This window comes from Styela clava, chromosome 15, assembly GCF_964204865.1.
Source record: "Styela clava chromosome 15, kaStyClav1.hap1.2, whole genome shotgun sequence".
Taxonomy (NCBI): domain Eukaryota; kingdom Metazoa; phylum Chordata; class Ascidiacea; order Stolidobranchia; family Styelidae; genus Styela; species Styela clava.
In genome coordinates, this window is record NC_135264.1 from 3,859,629 (window position 1) to 3,877,294 (window position 17,666).

At 35.8% G+C, this 17,666-nt stretch overlaps 2 protein-coding genes across 2 annotated transcripts; one reads left to right on the forward strand and one right to left on the reverse strand.

Moving 5' to 3' along the window:
* The first annotated feature begins 363 nt into the window (after positions 1-363).
* Positions 364-3,895, forward strand: LOC120333996 (small ribosomal subunit protein eS12-like). Its single transcript, XM_039401432.1, has 6 exons — positions 364-432; positions 1,685-1,726; positions 2,147-2,297; positions 2,983-3,078; positions 3,465-3,566; positions 3,798-3,895. Exons 2-6 carry the CDS (start codon positions 1,710-1,712, stop codon positions 3,861-3,863), a joined length of 432 nt encoding a protein of 143 aa, XP_039257366.1. The 5' UTR covers positions 364-432; positions 1,685-1,709; the 3' UTR covers positions 3,864-3,895.
* A 7,201-nt stretch (positions 3,896-11,096) lies between these two features.
* LOC120334305 (sodium/hydrogen exchanger 9B2-like) lies at positions 11,097-16,790 on the reverse strand. Its single transcript, XM_039401779.2, has 12 exons — positions 16,454-16,790; positions 16,032-16,205; positions 15,679-15,824; positions 14,475-14,602; positions 14,233-14,369; positions 13,920-14,132; positions 13,731-13,852; positions 13,445-13,585; positions 12,871-12,967; positions 12,581-12,729; positions 12,320-12,397; positions 11,097-12,021 (listed from the first exon to the last, which is right to left on the reverse strand). Exons 1-12 carry the CDS (start codon positions 16,761-16,763, stop codon positions 11,725-11,727), a joined length of 1,992 nt encoding a protein of 663 aa, XP_039257713.1. The 5' UTR covers positions 16,764-16,790; the 3' UTR covers positions 11,097-11,724.
* Between the last annotated feature and the right edge of the window lie 876 nt (positions 16,791-17,666).

Sequence of the window (17,666 nt, forward strand, 5' to 3'; positions counted from 1 at the left end):
TTTTGTAAAAAGGGCTGGGAATTTTAGGAAAAACACTTTAACCGTGTAAAATTAACCGGATAACCGCAGCGTGTCGTTTGACGTAATAATTTATTAATTTACCTTGTTACTTCACAATGGTTACAATGCAATTTCGGTGATCTTATCCCGTATTGCTCAAAATTATTCACGTATGGAGATAGTTTCGTGATCTTTCTGCTGTAAGAGATATGCAGCGTGCTTCGCCATATAGAAGTATTTTAGTATAACTCGAATCCTTTATTAAATGTCATTTATATGCCAAATTTTCTTGATGGTTTCATAAAGAACTTCTAAATCAAATAATATGATTATTCATGACAATCGGTCGTGCGGAACGAAAAATGATGACTCTCCAAATACGAAACAATTTTCTAGCCTTTTACAACTAAAATATTGAAGAGAGGACGCATCGTGAGTTGCTCGTTTTTATCGTGAATAATCGAGTATTTCCCGTTGTTTAACGCGTTCTTCACCTGTCTACATGGAAATATAATTATTATACATACTTTATATTAGTACTAAATACATTAATTGATCATGCTAATGTTCTTATTCGCAAAAAATAGAACACAACCTGTTGTGGCCTGTGTTTAATAAATGGAATGGTGTAACCGAGTTGGATGAATGTCTAAAATCATTGTTGATTGCAATATTAATTACTTTATTTTGAAAAGAAAGACACCCTTGGCAACTGTTACATGATTGTGTCTTGCAGCAGAGAGTAATGGAGTAGGTTTAAATATTTCTGTATTTTGAAACGAAATATGGCAGCTAGTCTGTTAAGTTTACATGTATGCAGTCAGACAGTGCTAACGTCTTAACTTGTGTTTCGGTTTTTTGATTAATATTGGTGGATTATTGAGTGAAAAATTGCATTTTGGTTATCTGACGATCGACGCACCTTCAGACCTTGCGATTGATCTAAATTATTAACAAGACAAGCATGGTGTAATGCGGTGCATCTGTTGTAGTTCCAGACGCCGGGTCTAGTATAGTTTAGTACCACAAGTACTTCCAGTGGGCATAGCATAACGAATTTTGCATATGTTATTCCAAACACCCGCCTGCCTATGTCATCCAAAAATTACGTCACCATCACGTGATAAGGCTTGCCAAAGTATAATTACGATCACCCGAAATGGCATCTGCGCTGCCGATTGATACCGAACTCGCTCAAGCTGGCGATCTCTCTCCTATTGTGATCGTTGTGACGAGAAAACGAGAGAAATAGCTTGCTCGATTTTGGGAGATCGTATGCACGTTTTGGACGACCATCCGCATACTTTGGTGGGCATTATTACGCCACTGTGACGTCGAAATGACGTAATTTTTCAGTGACGTAGTCAGGTGGGGGTTAGGATTGACATATGCAAAAATTGTTGAGCCTGGCCAACTTAAAGTGCATGTGGTACTAAACTATACCAGACGCCTTCGCTTCAGGAACAAATGAATTGTCACAGAGACTTCTCTGCAAACCCACTTCTGTGACTGGCATATCACGACCAGACAGTTAGATTTAATCAAATCATCGCTTTTAGCTGTTTGGGAGTGATTTCAGCATTTGGAGTAAAGCTAGGCCTACTCCTTGTTAATGTTACATCTACTGTTTTCTCTCAATATAAACCTTTTCCTGCAGTTTTAACACATATAATCCTTATTTCAGGAGGACATCCGCATAATTTACAATCATGTCTGACGCGGAAGGGTAAGCTTGCTTTATTTTTAAATTTATTTATTTGTATGGTAATATTACCTTGCTGACATGGGCAAACTACAGCCTGCAGGCCAAATCTGGCCCATTGGGTAATTCAATCTGACCCGCCTGATGCTGCCATAACCAAACTAAAACCAAATTTTAGTGTTATAGCGAAAACAGCTTAAGGAAATTGTTGAGATTGCAAATTAAATGTAGTTTTATCGCGAGGCTTATTGTTTTCCACTTTTGCTTTGTAACACTATATATTTATTACACTTACATGGCCTGCTAGTCTAGGTGGGAAAATGGTTTGGTCAAAAAACCTTTCTCACTCCTGCTCTAATGCTAAATTATCTCACTTTGCATTTTCAAGTAATCATTCAAGTTTCATTTATTTGATGTATAATATTTCTCAATCACATTTTCCAGAGATGATGTTCCACAAGCACCGGTCAAAGTAGAGTCAGGCGGACCAATGGATTTAAATTCCGCTTTACAAGAAGTGTTGAAGATGGCATTGATACACGACGGCCTTGCTCGTGGACTTAACGAAGCTGTCAGAGCACTTGATAAGAGACAGGTACTCAATAATTTGGATACATCCATAGAGATTGTGTCATATTAGTCAGGAATTATATTTTCAGTTGGTCGAATCCAACGTCGCAAATTTATCTCCTGTGGCGTTTAATTCAAAAGAATATCACTGTGTGGGTGAGGTCTCAATAGATGGGAAAAATAATTGAAGTACCAAGATTGCTCATTATGAAAATTTACAATGATAAATTCAGAATCAGTTTTCAGTCGAAATATATTGTTCACAATTTTATTGCAAAATCGTATATTCAATGTCATCCAACAAGTGCGCAGATGATGCCGTTTTTCTTTATGATATCTCGAAGTAGAATTTGTACATCAAACACTAAAAATTTGTCACATGAATCGGGTTTTCTAAAATACCTCTTTTGTATGTATGTTCGAACAATGCTGCTTATCTCTTGCAGCAGAGCAATCATGTCCTATCTCGATTCATGAATAATTTTGAGCGATACCGGGATAAGATCTTGCGAAATTGCTTTCTAACCATTGTGACGTAACAAGCTGAAATTATGAATTATTACGTCAAACGTCACGCTGTGGTTAACCGGTTAATTTTACCAGGTTAACGGTTAAAGTGTTTTCACTGAAATTGCCAGCCCTATCCTTTACTCTACTGCCTTTATAAAATGCTATTAAGCTGAGGTACAAATAGTATTCTATTTTAATAGGCTCATCTCTGTGTCCTTGCAAACAATTGCGATGAACCTGGTTATGGGAAATTGATCGAAGCATTGTGCAGCGAACATCAGATCAATCTTATCAAGGTAACATGATAGCATTCCATGTAATGAGCACAAGATCTTCCACCTGGAAGTGTTAACAACTCTCTAGATTAACTATTAATCTTTTTTGCCCCGTACTTGTTATAATTGGATCAAATATTTCAAAACTTGTCATCTGGACTGGAATTATTACTTCGTTAGTAAAGAGATTTGGTTATAACAGCTTGTTGGCAGATTTAATTATTGTAAGAAGCTCGTTTTCTTAAAGTCCATAACTAGAGATTGGAATACTCAACTCATACCATGTTTGTGACTTGGCGCCAGTGTGGAATTTTTGAATGTACTTTTTGTTTTGAGTGCATTGAAAATTTTTATTTATGGAAATTTTTTGTTCAATTTCGCTTCACTTTTACTATTTGACATTGAAGGTTGAAGACAACAAAAAACTTGGTGAGTGGGCAGGTCTTTGTAAGATCGACAGAGAAGGAAAGCCAAGAAAAGTTGTTGGATGCAGTTGCGTAGTCGTGAGGGTATGATAATGAATATTTATTTATGAAAAGCAAAATTAAATAGGAGTGAATTTTAAATTTAGATCATTCGTAGGAGTGAAACTTTGCCTCAAAATCTATTTATTTTACCAACAATGTATCTATTGGCTTGCATACGGGCTACAATTTATTTTATATATTTCTGTACAAAATTGAACAATACTAGCAGTAATCTAACGGAACTAAGGTGTCTAAAAATTACTTTTTATTCAGGACTATGGAAAAGAAACACAAGCACATGATGTCCTGTTGGAGCATGTGAAGGCTTCTAAAAATTGAGCTATGGTGTATAATAAATATAATGTAAAATACTTTGTCATCTTTTTTTCCTTTTCTAATGTTGGGTTGGCGAGGATCTAATTGAGAAAATCAGTGATGAACTGAGATTTTTTTCTGGCAGCAAATAATGAATATAGGTGGTCGGTCGTTATTCAGGTGTATAGCATCATAATCAAATCGCGAGATGTTTTCGGTTCTACTGTTTTGAGTTTTTTTGTACTAGTCTACGCAAAAATGCGTGATCGACAGCCATCCACAATGAAATGTGAGTGAATGAATCCAGTGGTATCGAAGCACACAGGTTATGATTTCCATGTATACAGCGAGGAGTGGGTCGTTTAGAATGCTCAGTCATGTATTTTAAAGATTTAACTCCTATTGAAGCTAGTGGCGAAATCGTATTTTTATGAACCCTTGACTTCTTATAAATGTGATGATGGTTATTAAAATCTAAACTTTAAACGGAACTAATTGTAGAAGGCTTGCAAGCACAAAAGCCTTCATGGTAATATTTGGCTTGCGGAAATTTAAGACAAATTTCCGAGGTCATTACGTGTCTAGATAGTCCACTGCTGAAGAAAGCACATTTGTTTTTACTTATCTATCGGTGAGTATGTTGATAGGTATTTATCTGTTTGTTTCACTTTCGTATGTTACGCGATATCTCACGAAAACGAGGTTGAATCTGCTCCAAATTTTGCATGTGCATTCATCATATATCCTATTGATTTTAGATGAATTATGTCATATAATTAGCGAGTTATTAATTAATTAGTCATCGGACACGCTGTTGAGACAGAGCGAAGTAATCGAAACCGCAAATCGATAAGTCGGCGGTCTCCGATCGCTATTTAGTTTAATTATTGGTCGTTCGCCTACCCTAAACGGTATATTGGTGATCAGGGTCGCAACCAGGATTTTTAAAAGAATGCTTAGAATCGGAAATTTCCATGCAACGGCTCACCAAACAGTCGAACCGATTAGGTCGCTCGTTAAAAAAGCCGGCTCCAACAGCTATTAAGATTTTTTTTATATTACGTATAGCAGGGATTCAGAGTGCGCTGCGATTTGCTAAGTGCTACCCAAAAATGACAGATTGGTGTTACAAATAACTAAAATTATTGAATATTTCAAACATTGTATTTAATATAAATGTTTTAGTGTTCCTCGTTTTAAATGCTGTGTAGGCTATATGAAACAATAAATTCATTTTACCTTTCTTTGTTTACATTCTGTTACTTAGTGTCTGCCTCATAGATGTAGTAAACAGTAAACACTACTTGCTGCAATTTTGCGAGCTGTAGTTTATTTATCTGCTGAAACGGGTTGAAAACATGTGATTTGTTTATCATTTCAAAAAAAAAAAAATCAGGCAGATATGAGAAAGAAGAGTTCTTTTTCCTGATAATTTGGTGCTGTCTACTACTCTTCACTACTACTGCAATCTGCGTACATAAAATACGCGGAGACCTGTCGGATTTTGAATAGATTATATTCGAATTTTTGCGATCTCAAGAATAGATCAAAGCATTCCGTCCAACACTGGCTATTACTTCATATCTTTAATACACGGCATTCTGCAGACAAAAAATGACGACCCCCGACCTCTTCTGACTGCGTTACTGTCAGTGACTATCGATAGCAAGTCGTACACAATATAAGAACTGTCAAGCAAATCGATCTTATCAGGCCAGGACGAGATCTACGGCAGACAAAAATCATAGAACAGTCCTTTAATAAAATCAAGAAGGACGCTAATTGTCATTTATTCATAGTTCCGATTTTACCATAGCGTTTGTAAAACATACAAAAATAAGAGATATTAAATAATTACTGTACAGTATACACACACAAAAAATAACGTGCCTTAGTCATTCGCTGCAAACGCGTTTTTAGGTACTGGAGATACTGTGTTAGACTAGTTTCGTTTGCTGTTGGCGGGAGGACAACTTGAAAATGAAGTTCAGTAATGATGTTGCCAGTAACGAGATAGGAGTTCGCGTGTCCACCATGCTAAGATGACATTAAACCGAAGAATGAAACATAATGAGAATCAGATAGTTTATTATTTCGATTGATTATTAGGAAATAAGTTGAAATACGATACTTTGAATATGATGTACATCAGCTTTTTACAAATGCAGATTGCGTTGTTACTGTTTATCAATTCAGCAAAACATTTTACTGTACCCAATGAATTTTAACTTTTTCCCGAAAAAAAAACGATATGTGACACTTTTTGTCGTATCAAACTTTCTGTAGAATACGTACATAAATTTTCGATTGTTTGCGTATTATAATCAAATAGAACTTCTATTTGCCAAGTTTGATTCACGAACGAAGAAGCTCTAAGAAAATTCGAAGTCATGGGCAACGTTTTTTTATATCTATATATAATAATATATATATTTCTTATATTATATAGACTTCTTGTTTTCAGCTTTAGTTACAATTTTGGCATAGAGTTGGCATTTGGACTTCAAACACAAGTTTAGAAGACAAGTTTAGAACCGTTACTCTGAAGTTAGCAAAAGCGTTCTTCGACTTTATGTTTTACATCTGCATTTTTGGTTCCCATTGCCAGCTATGTTACTATTTGATGATAAGTTATTTATATGGGACGGGAAAAGTGATAAAAAACACGGAAGTTCATATTTCATATTGGAAAAGATCCAAGATTGCCTATTTTCTTTCGTGATCATTATTTAAGCAACAGGTGACGTTTGAAGTCTGATCGCGCTCTTCCGACTTGAATTTGAAAGGAGAAGTAATGAGTTTGATTTGCCACAGGGAACTCCCGATGTATGTGAACCAGGATGGGGGACGCCGGAACGGAGTGTGTGTACCAGGTTAGGGTTAGGCCATAATTTTAGGTACAAACACTATAGGAGTCAATTGGCTAGCCCCCGAACTCGTAATATAACTAAAATTAGAAAAATTAGAATAAAATTATGGCCTAACCCTAACCTGGTACACATACTACGCTCCGATGCCGCCGTCTTGGTTCACATACTTCGGGAGTACCGACCACAGCATACTAAGGCGTATTAAAACAGTTCTTCACACACTGCTAATTATATTTAAAAAAATAATTAATTGTGGAATGGGCAGTATTACTTTTCAGGTATACTCCATGCTTTCAAATTCATACACATTTGGATTAGGTTTTTTACTATCTTGCTGACTGGCCCTATCAATATGATGGTCTGGTATTAGAATTACGTAATGCATAAATTACATATTAATCACGTCCTAGCATTTCTCTTAATTGAATTCAAGCAATGTGTTATTGCAGGAAATTCATAGGGATGTGATAAATCAGGGGGATGTGATAAATCAGGTAAATTTGTGATTGGACTTGGACAGCAGGAGCAATTTTATGGCTGTGCTGACGTTAAGATAACTGAACACAACGAGGCAAGTTCCACGGGATTATAGTGTACAGATATCTGATATTCACAATCAGACAAAAATAAATAAGTATTAATCACTAAGTTTGAATTGTCTTCCTTTTAAAACGGTTTGTAAAACGGTAAATTAAATATTGTTTACATGTTACTATTAATTCTAACAGCAAACGACTGAACCAGGATCTACTAGTTCAACATCAACCACAATGCTTCCTACTGCTATTTCGACCATATCATCTCTTACTAAAGAGACAATAACAAGTTGAATATCGAAACAAAAAACGTTAAAATTCCAGCTGAATCATGTGAAGTAAGATTTATTTGTTTAAATGAACCCTGTTATCGGCCACTCAGAGGTTCTCGTCTGGTATCTCCAGCTTAGAATTCTGGTCATGATCCCGTACGAATCCGCATTATTTGGAATATCAGTTCCTTACATTAAGTAATCGAGATAATACATACAAATGCATTGATCGACCCTCTTCATCAATGCAAAAGGGTTTGTTTGTATCTGTTACGCACACGCCAATCTATTGATAACGGAATGAACAATATCACAGTCGACAGGTGTTCAACCACATTTATGTCTCACCCGTGGTTGGGGTTTTGTTTTTCAATAATCCTAAAAAACAGCCTGTTTTAAAAGAAGAGCTTGTTTTGAATCAATTTTTTTTTCCGTATTTTTAGTTTTTTTTTTATTGAAATTCCCCTTGCATCGCCGGGAAACTACGCCAAAATGTTGCGTTCTGGCAGCTGCACACGCTGCCGGAATAATAAGTTTAAAAATGCGAGAAAAAAGTAACTTTATCGCCAGGTTAGTACCTACACCAAAGTCATAAAATTTCAACAGAAATGTTTATCTGAGATTTCTGCGAGGCGCTTGGATGTAAAAAAAGACAAGAAAAACCATGAAACATAGCCTACGGCAGGGGTGGGCAACCCCTGGCACGCGAGCCCATTTATTCGGCACGCGAGCGAGGCCTCAGAAACGAGATCATTCTCCCTTAGATAAATCTTAAATTAACTGATGAAACTCGGTGTTCGTTTATTCATCACATATCGTTTGTTAACAACCCGATATTTATTTAAACTCTGCTTGTCCTTTCATGACATATGGCTACGTAGAAATATATCATGACGTAACAAATGGGTGAGCTCTGGAGAAATTTTGCCGAGAAGAAGGCAGTATTTATTTGGCTACATTCTTACGTTATATAGTTTGTCTGTGCCACCCTTCTTCTTCATTTCTGCTTGATTTGTGAAGTTGTACAGCTCATGTTGATTAGAGTTATTTGCTAACTTACTGTTATAAATTGATTTCGGAAGAAATATAAGCGATTAGAATTAGATGAAGAAATACAAGAGAAAAGAGCAGAAAACGAAATATTGCGTGATTGGGATGTCATTCCCTAAAAATTTTCGTGTCTATAAACTGTGCAACTGCATCACACTCCATGTTTTCATCTACATATGCTTGGGAATCTCTGAGCTATATATGCTTGTGTGATTTTCTCAGTTATGAACTTTGTTAAGTTTCGTAATAGGAGTAGCCTGAAAGAGGAAACCAGCAGTTCATGCATTTCTTTGAAAGTTACAAAATATAAACCCAATGTAAAATCTCTATCAGCGGTAATGCAGCAGCAGAAGTCTCACTGAGATAGAATAAGAAAAGTAATCAAATCTATTTTGGAATAATATTTATCCGAGTAGTGAATCTGTCTGTACATATTTAAAAAGTTTATTATTGTGTATTTTTGCTTTAAAGGTAGCAAAGCATTGTTTTTAATTTTGGTCGGCACACGTAAGAATTTTGTCATTAAATTTAGCTTATTTTGGCACGCGAGCCGAAAAAGGTTGCCCACCCCTGGCCTACGGGCCTATTACACTCCAAAAGCAATTTGATCAGGGGCCCATCGCTTACATTCGGTAACCAAGTTCGTTAATGCAATAATGGAGAATATATTTAGATCGGCGGCGGCGGCCTAAGTAGGTTCGAATCAGGGCCAGATTTAGACGATGAAACACCCTCCTAGGCATAGAGCCCTAGATTATGTTACCTGCGAGGCCCCTCTGTAATAAGACGTCACAACTAATCATATTCAAATGGCATAATAGGGATTCAAGTTTATGTATTATGACATCACAAGTACAGTTTAAGTTGCGTGAATTACTAAACTTCAGCTATATCCAAGATACATACCGTGTTTCCCCGAAAATAAGACTGGGTCTTATTTCAATTTTTCCGAAAAATAACACTAGGGCCTATCTTCGGGGAATGTCTTATATTTTCATTTATCAAAAACAAAATTGCAAAGTAGAGAATTACGATGTTTTAAATTATATATACAAAATATGAAAACCGCTACTCATTTACCTATAAATAACACGTTTTTATTTAAAATAACTGCAAAACATAGATTATTACTCATTTAAAACGTGTAGGAGAGATTTCTTGCTATCGACTAGGTCAAAAAAAAAATTCGCGGTTTTGACTAGATCTTTTTTTAAGGGGAGGTCTTATATTAAAATCATTCATAATATTCAGGCTAAGTTTTATTTTCAGAGTAGGTCTTATTTTCGGGGGAAGGAACAAAACTTCATGACACCAGAAAACCCGACGTCATTATACTCGTTTTAGTGAGATCTTGCATAGTAAAAATTATATATCATAATATGTACATTCCTTGTTGTTTAGATGAATAAGTATAAATAGCTACATATTGATATTTCTTTTGCTTTCATAAAATAAAGGCATTAGTACGATAAAAACTGTTCAGCTATATAAAATTAGCATATTTTGTTTATAGTTTTCAAAGTTATACTGATTCATTTATTTAGCCGTATTTCTAGTTTTTAACTGACATTATTCTGAAACAAGCCTTTATAATTCAAAAAGTAATAATATGAATGATAGTTCAAAATTGATTGACGAGGTTTGAGGCTCATAGGCCTGTAATCACAGTTACTCATACAATAAAAATACCAAAATAACCCAAAACAGCAGCGAGAGCAGTTTCCAGATAAGCGCGACATCGTTGCAATGACGTTGCTACGGGTTCACATCGTTGGCCAATAAGGAGAGAGTTTGGTTTACTGCTGTATTGCACCCTGCTTACTTGATTCAATCTATAAGCTTAGTTTAGATCTACGTCCATATTCGGACATTGAGAATTGATATCGTGAGGAGAATAACACAAAACTGAAGTAAACTTTGACGTAATTCAATTCTAATCAATGCAATGAAACGCATTCTTCTGGACGACTGAAAAAGCGAATGTGATTGTGTTATAATGCAACTAACTACAAATCAATTATTGCGTTGCTCAGAGCATACAATTTGGACGTTTGTATAATTGGGACTGTGAATCATATTACGCTTGCCTGCAAAGATACGAGAAACCATTCGTCATGAGATGCCCGATTAACCTTTTGTTTGATGAAGCCAAACAAATACGCAACTGGCGATTCCTGGTACCATCTCCTTCTGATGTAAGTGTTGATTATGTTTGTTTGACCTTGCTGGAACGTGCAGTGTTCTTTTATAAAGTTAGTAGAAAATCATGATTAAATTTACCCATGTATCAAGTTCTGTATTTGTACTACGCACTTGAATATTTCTCCATTTAATAATCGTTTCATGTCGTCCAAAACGGTCGCTAATTCGGATAAATTTATTTAAATCTAGTATTAAATCATTGCCAAATTCATAAGCCTTCCTTTCAAACAACAACAGGACTGGTGACATGCGAACGCCAAGAATCACTACATACATGTTCTATCCACTTATTTATCCAAGTTTTTTAAGAACATTTGTTCTGGCATAAGCTTATAAAAAATTTCCTGTACTAAGTTTGGTATATTCTGTATTCTATTCTGCTTCCCCTGTCGAAAATAATGGATATTATATAAGTATATATATATATATATATGGGCTTTGGCGATAATACACATGCATAAGTATAGAATGTCGATTTCCGTCCTGAAATGATGTAAAGATTACAATTTTACTTGTTAGTATTCCCTTGAAATGTAGAAGTGAAAGAATTATCATGAAACATATTACAGACCACGAATATTTTTTCAGTGCAACATACTACTATTTAACAGGTACACTGAAAATGACCATTTCACCGAATAATAAATCATATAACGTGTTTTGCATATTTTATTCATCACATGTTTTTATCATTCTATTAAAACTGTAATAAATAAGAACTTAATCACCAACAATCTGCTTAAAAAGATAGTTATTCAATTTACTACATTGCTACCACAACTTCAGCCTCACTTTCATGCACCGCATATAAGTGAAATGCATTGCGCGAAATTCTAAATGCAAAGCCTACACTCACAGTGATAATTTGACTTTTCCGCAAAATGTATGATCCCAGTTCTGGATTGAATGGGAGATATTGCTCGGGTCAAAATAAATGTGATCTCAACTATATATATCAAATACTTGTGTCATAAGAATCGTCATCGCTAAAGGAACCTCCGTCACATTCACTTATTCTTATTTTTCGTGCAAAATGCTTTTGTGTTGAATGTTTGTGAGTTCCTGAGTCATCTGAAGTAACTGAGTCGTCTTCACTTTTTCTTTGTGCCTCCACTTCATCGCTCACGTCCAATGCATGGTTGTCGATGCCTCTCGCCTCGGGACCCGACAGCAATTTAGGTCCACTGATACTTATCCCAAATGCTCCAACAGGAGCAGTAATCAACGTTACCAATACCGCAAGAACCAAGACCTGAAATTACAGAACAGAAGGTGAGTCAGTATCACAACGAAGATATGCGTTGATAATCAATATTATATGTTAAAAGATTATTTATAAGTGATCACCTTTCTATATAAATGGCACTTACAAACGGTCTATTTTTATTTTGATCACCCGTCAATTTCATGTCTATATTATGACGCAACAAAGAATAGAAATACGTATTAGAAGCAGTATAGAAGTGAAAATTGGAATGTATAAACCGAGCACCGTGGAATTCAAAGGTACAGCACATTGATTTTAAAACATGACGGTATGATATTCTTACCTGCTCGCCCCATTTTATTTCTTGTGGCGACCGATGAAGTGTCAGTGCAGCATCGAGCGCTGCTGATCCTAAAGCCGCCTGGAGAAAATAAGATATGGGCCTGCTGTATATGATTTTATTAAGTCTTCGTGTCTGAAGGGATACGGTCTCTTACATATTATACTGTTATTAGTTAGTTATTCAGCACCATTACGCAGGCATGTAATGGCAATTTCTTAGATTACCGTGGAAAAAAATCACAACTTTGGTACAGGATTATACCTGGACTGTTCCTTTTGGAATCCAAGCAATTGTGACAAAAGCTTTTTCACGAAGATTGAAATTGAGACCCCAAGTTACACTGGTACTAACGCACATTCTTGCTAGCAGGCCGAGGCTAAGAACCGACATTCCAAGTCCAACAGTTTGTCCTGGATGAAAAAAAAATCATGATTGAAATAATTTTAACATGACGATGACATACATGACTTGAATAATTAGCAGAAGGATACATAGAAGAAATCTTCTCATTATAAAAATATACCCAAATGCTGAATACTCAAAATCCTTACCATCAAGCATATCGACTTGAACGGTCGCACCAGTTAATCCAAATAAAATTGGTTGAAATACGATCCACATGTAATGCCAGGCAACTTCTAGCGGTTTCTGCGAAAGTTAAAAAGAAACTTTTTTCTTGCATTCAGATAATATAGTTTATTGAATGATTTTGGCTACCTGTATTCGATTGTTATATAAAGTTTTATCTTTAGTTAATATGCTTATAACTTGTTTCTGAGGATTCACTAATCTAATAATTTACAGATCTTGTTAGAAACTATACAAAATGGGAAGCAAAATAAGCAGGTATTAACGATTTAGTTTGCGTAAAACTGCTCATATATTCGGTCGCAATTCCAAAATCTATTCAACAAAAGTATGGTGGCTTCGTTTAGATATTCACTCGTTGCGATAAAAATATACTATTTTATAGTTTGTCTATTTTATTAGTATAGTAGTATAAGCGTAACCTAGCTTCGTTCAACCATATGTACAATAAGAAAAGCAATATGTTGTAACATAAAAAAATTTGGAAATGTTTTCTGTGATGTTGAATCAAAATATATATTTTTATGTTCTACTCACACATTCGTCCTTCCAGTGAAATGACGCAACGAACGACGTCACCAACGCCCACAGAGCGCCGGATCCAGGAATTCCCCAGAAATCTGATGCAAAAACGGCAAATACGCCAATACTGAGAAGCAAAGATCCACGAACAAAGCTCTAAAAAAATGAAGAGAACGATTGGTATTAACGTAGCTGTTCAAATTGCACATTGTCAGCTAAGCTACTGATCACTTTTAGACAGAAAATCGTCTACAGATGAAGTTATGAATTTATGCTTTGCTTCCACGTGTACGTTTGTTACCTTATGTTTCATATCTTTAGGAGGCACATACGAGATGAGAAAACCGCACACAAGTCCGGCAGCAATTCCAATCACCACTTCTACCAGTGCTCCCAGCAACTCCAACCCAGCTTTGCTATGTCCTAAAAGCATTTTATTCAGCCTTTATTGAAAAAAAAAATACAAAACTGGTGTAAATAGAATCCTCACCTCCTCCACTTTGGTGCATAGCTGTGGTATTTGTAAAATCCACCATTGTTGTGTCCATGTAGGCAGTTGTGAAGCTGTCACTTCCGTTGCCTTCGAACAGTCGTAATTCTGGAGCCTGTGTGGTATGATGTGGTGGTGGATGAGGCGATTCTCCAATGATCGCTTCCTCGAGTTTTGTAGGCATTGCTATGCCGAGAAGAACAGTGAAGCCCGCTGGTATGTAAATAGTCAGTTCAGTTATTTTTATCGAAGAGTCTACTTCGTGTGTTTTTTAGTTTATTATTTGTGTCTGAGACTGCATATAAAAATCTACCTATTGCTAAAACGTCGTCAATGCCTGATGCAGCCATTACCAAAGACGGAACTCCCTTTTCGCATCCTAACCCTTTCTCTTGAAGCAATATCAAGGATGGAATGACAACGGCTGGTGATACCGCAGCAATCAAAAATCTTGATAACAAAATATAAATAAAATAGTTTAAAATCGGATAAAACAATTCGATCTATTTGACAAATTAACACAAATAGAAAGATATGATTTGATTATAAACTTACCCAAGCATAAAACTCCACTCCCAGGGAAATCCCATTATAAGATGACCAAATATTCCGATCATACATGTTTCACCAAGACACGGAAGAAAAGCAAGTCGAACGACAGCCCATTTCACTTTTTCCATGGCCTGTTTAAAATATAGTCAATGTGAGAATGATGAGGTTTTTGAATATTTTGGACTAGTGTTTTCATCATTGAAGAGTTGATGCCGCTAGAAAACTATGTTTTCTTCGATGCTGGGAATATTGGATAATTCCTAAAATTGCAACATTGTGCATGTTACTTTTTTAATTGAAAATAAGATTTTATTCAAGGTTCATGTTTAAGATTTCGGATCATGCTGCACGCCCCACCAGCGCACCAATAAAACAACTTTTGACGATAAAGATATTGAAGTTTGAAAATACTTGGATTGTTATTTGAAAAATTACCATTATTCTACCTCCTAGAAACTAATCTAATTAATTTTGTAAAATGAATTTTTTTAACCAATTTTTTTTTTATAAGAAGTGCATTAACAAAGATCATAGGTACATTACACTAATATTATTGCATCTTTGGAGAGGAATAACCCTTAAACCGGAGGTCGTTAAACTCGTTGACCGACGTTTTACTGCAATCACGCTAGACCAAATACAGAAAAGTAAACGACCAAATGTTATGCAATGCAAATTTACTATAGAAATAAGCTTACGCGGTCAAAACAAAGTTGACGCTCGTCGAAAATCAGTTCAAAGTCTGAGATAGTTTTATTGGAACTATTGTTCTGCATTGAAGGTAAATTAACTTTTTACTGTATTGCGTGATGCGGTCGTAAATGAAATCACACGATATCGTCTTGAGATTATCCTATCTTCAAAGGTTCATAGATGTTAAAATGATTTACTTATATCTATAGCTACTGTCGGGATTTTATCTCGGAACGCGGACGTATGCTCTTCGAACATTTTTAACAATAAAAAAAGCTAGTTTGTATAATGGATTTTTGTAAAGCTGAAAATGCCCATTGAGTTACCCATTGTAAATTTACGTTTACTAGGGTTTAGTGTTGGTACAAATGACTTCAATGGTTGATTAACCATTTTTGGGTTACCACTTTTTGGGGTGTATCTCCAATGTTGGCGTTTGGTTAAGATACCAAATAACTGAGAATTTCACAATGTTTTTCATAGAATTGAAGCTACAAACCGATGCAGAACTCACTTTGGGATCAAGTTCTAGTCCGGCCCGGGTTAAAATAACTGCCAACGCCAAGGTTCTCAGGCTCCAACTCCAGTGTGGATGTATATATTCAGCAAAATTCACAGGCGGTGGTAGGTTTGCCAACATAACTCCCATCAAAAGAGAAGCTAAAATAAAATTGTAAAGTTTTCGTTTATGTTACTGCTGTAACGATGTCACTTAACATGTCTTTTAATTTTTTTTATATATTTATTATTACGTCAACTGTGACGTATTATTAAAAAAATACGTAAACAAACCTTTTTATGAAGCACACATTTTGCCCCACGTATATAATATGTATACAGTGTAGTACATAATGTTATCCCACTTACCCAAGAGCTTCGGTAAAGGGGGAAACCCGTGACAGGTTGGAATTTTTGCAATTCCAATTTCCGCAACGAAGCAGAGTAATATGGTCACGAACAATCCAAATATGTTTTCATTTGGACACATGTGTTTCGGTGCTAGAGACCATGTCATACCAAAGAGTGTCAAACAAATGAGACCTAAAACAAAGGGATATTACCGATGTAACAATATAAAAAAATATACCAATATAAAAATATAATACTAGAAGGTTCAAATACAAACAAATATTACGGAGTATATAAAACTGGTGCAATGATAGGCGTATTAGTCTACCTGTATATAAATAGAACTTATAGCACAGTTTATTAAAATGTTATATTTTCAAACTTGTGAAATTTCACCTGAGAAAATATTAAACACAAAATATACAACACTATATGCTCACTCCAAGAAAGCCATTTTCCAGTGGGGCCGCGAGGAGGACATAATTTTAGGTAGACATCCTTCCAACATGGTATTTTCTCTTCTTCCTCATTTACCTCCGGTTCTTCTGGTATGACTGCAATAATGTTTTCAGTTGAGTAAAATTTATTATCTCCACCATCATAGTGGAGTGGTGATGTGTGGATATGATAAACCCCAGCATGCTCATCCGTGTGACTTAGATGGCTAGCCATATCGGACACACCAGAGTCCCGCCGGTGAAAATGGTCAAACAAATTCACAGAGGATTCGGTAGTTCTCGTCAAAGGCATTTTTATTATTGATCGGATCTATAGGATGAATCTATGAAAATAATAAACAATCGAAATTGTGGATCAATACAATATTTATAAATAATTATTGCTTTTCCCGGTTTTACTAGAATTTTATGTTCAATCGAACCATGGTCAATTTTAAAAATATTTTGTCTCTTTTGACATATCATCGTGAACGCCAGCCCATCATCTGACTTCGTATATATAATATATTCAAGTAATTTTGACGTTATAAAGGCTTCAGATACGCAACTTTACACAGGGTTTGATAACTAGTGTGCTCTTGTATACTTTCTAATAAGTCACTCTGGTAATGTGGTATTTTTGGATCTTCGCTCCAGGAGACCCTTATTATCAGTCGTTCTGTCTGTCTGTGTATTTTTGTCTGTGTGTCCAAGCTGTAGCGTCTTAACGGCCGGACTGATCTGTAGGAATCTTTACACGTAGATTATCCTGTCACCCTAATTATGTACGTTTCACCGGGAGTCCGGATTGATGTTCCGTTTCCATGGCAGCGGCAAAAAACGCTCCGATCGTTGAAAATATTACCATTTTCTTATACATTTTGGGCATTTTCCCGTCAACCAAGTTGAATATTAAAAATGCTACCATCCGCGGAAGAAAATAGTTTTTCTGACTAGACGTCTTTCATCTGAATAGTCCATAAACTAAGGAAGTTTTAGGGATTTTAAAGAATGTGTATTAGTTATTAGACACAGCATAACCATGCACACGGATACCGATGAGCCGCACAGCGCTTAAAATGAACTGGCAGTTCTGGTACACTTTTCTCAGTCCATGGCGTCTAGGTATTAATTACCCTTTCGCAATGACGGAGATCCACATTGGGCGCCTACCGGCTTGTATATTAACATATTAAATATAAAACTTCAAAGTTCT

Bases quoted from the DNA above. Each gene is read 5' to 3' on its own strand.
- LOC120334305 (XM_039401779.2), bottom strand. From the start codon at position 16,763: ATGCCTTTGACGAGAACTACCGAATCCTCTGTGAATTTGTTTGACCAT. The intron at 14,603-15,678 runs GTGAGTTCTGCA...TATTTTAAACAG, and splicing joins GACTAGAACTTGATCCCAAA to GCCATGGAAAAAGTGAAATG. The intron at 13,853-13,919 runs GTGAGGATTCTA...AAATGCTTTTAG, and splicing joins TATGCACCAAAGTGGAGGAG to GACATAGCAAAGCTGGGTTG.
- LOC120333996 (XM_039401432.1), top strand. The intron at 2,298-2,982 runs GTACTCAATAAT...CTATTTTAATAG, and splicing joins GAGCACTTGATAAGAGACAG to GCTCATCTCTGTGTCCTTGC. The intron at 3,079-3,464 runs GTAACATGATAG...TTGACATTGAAG, and splicing joins ATCAGATCAATCTTATCAAG to GTTGAAGACAACAAAAAACT.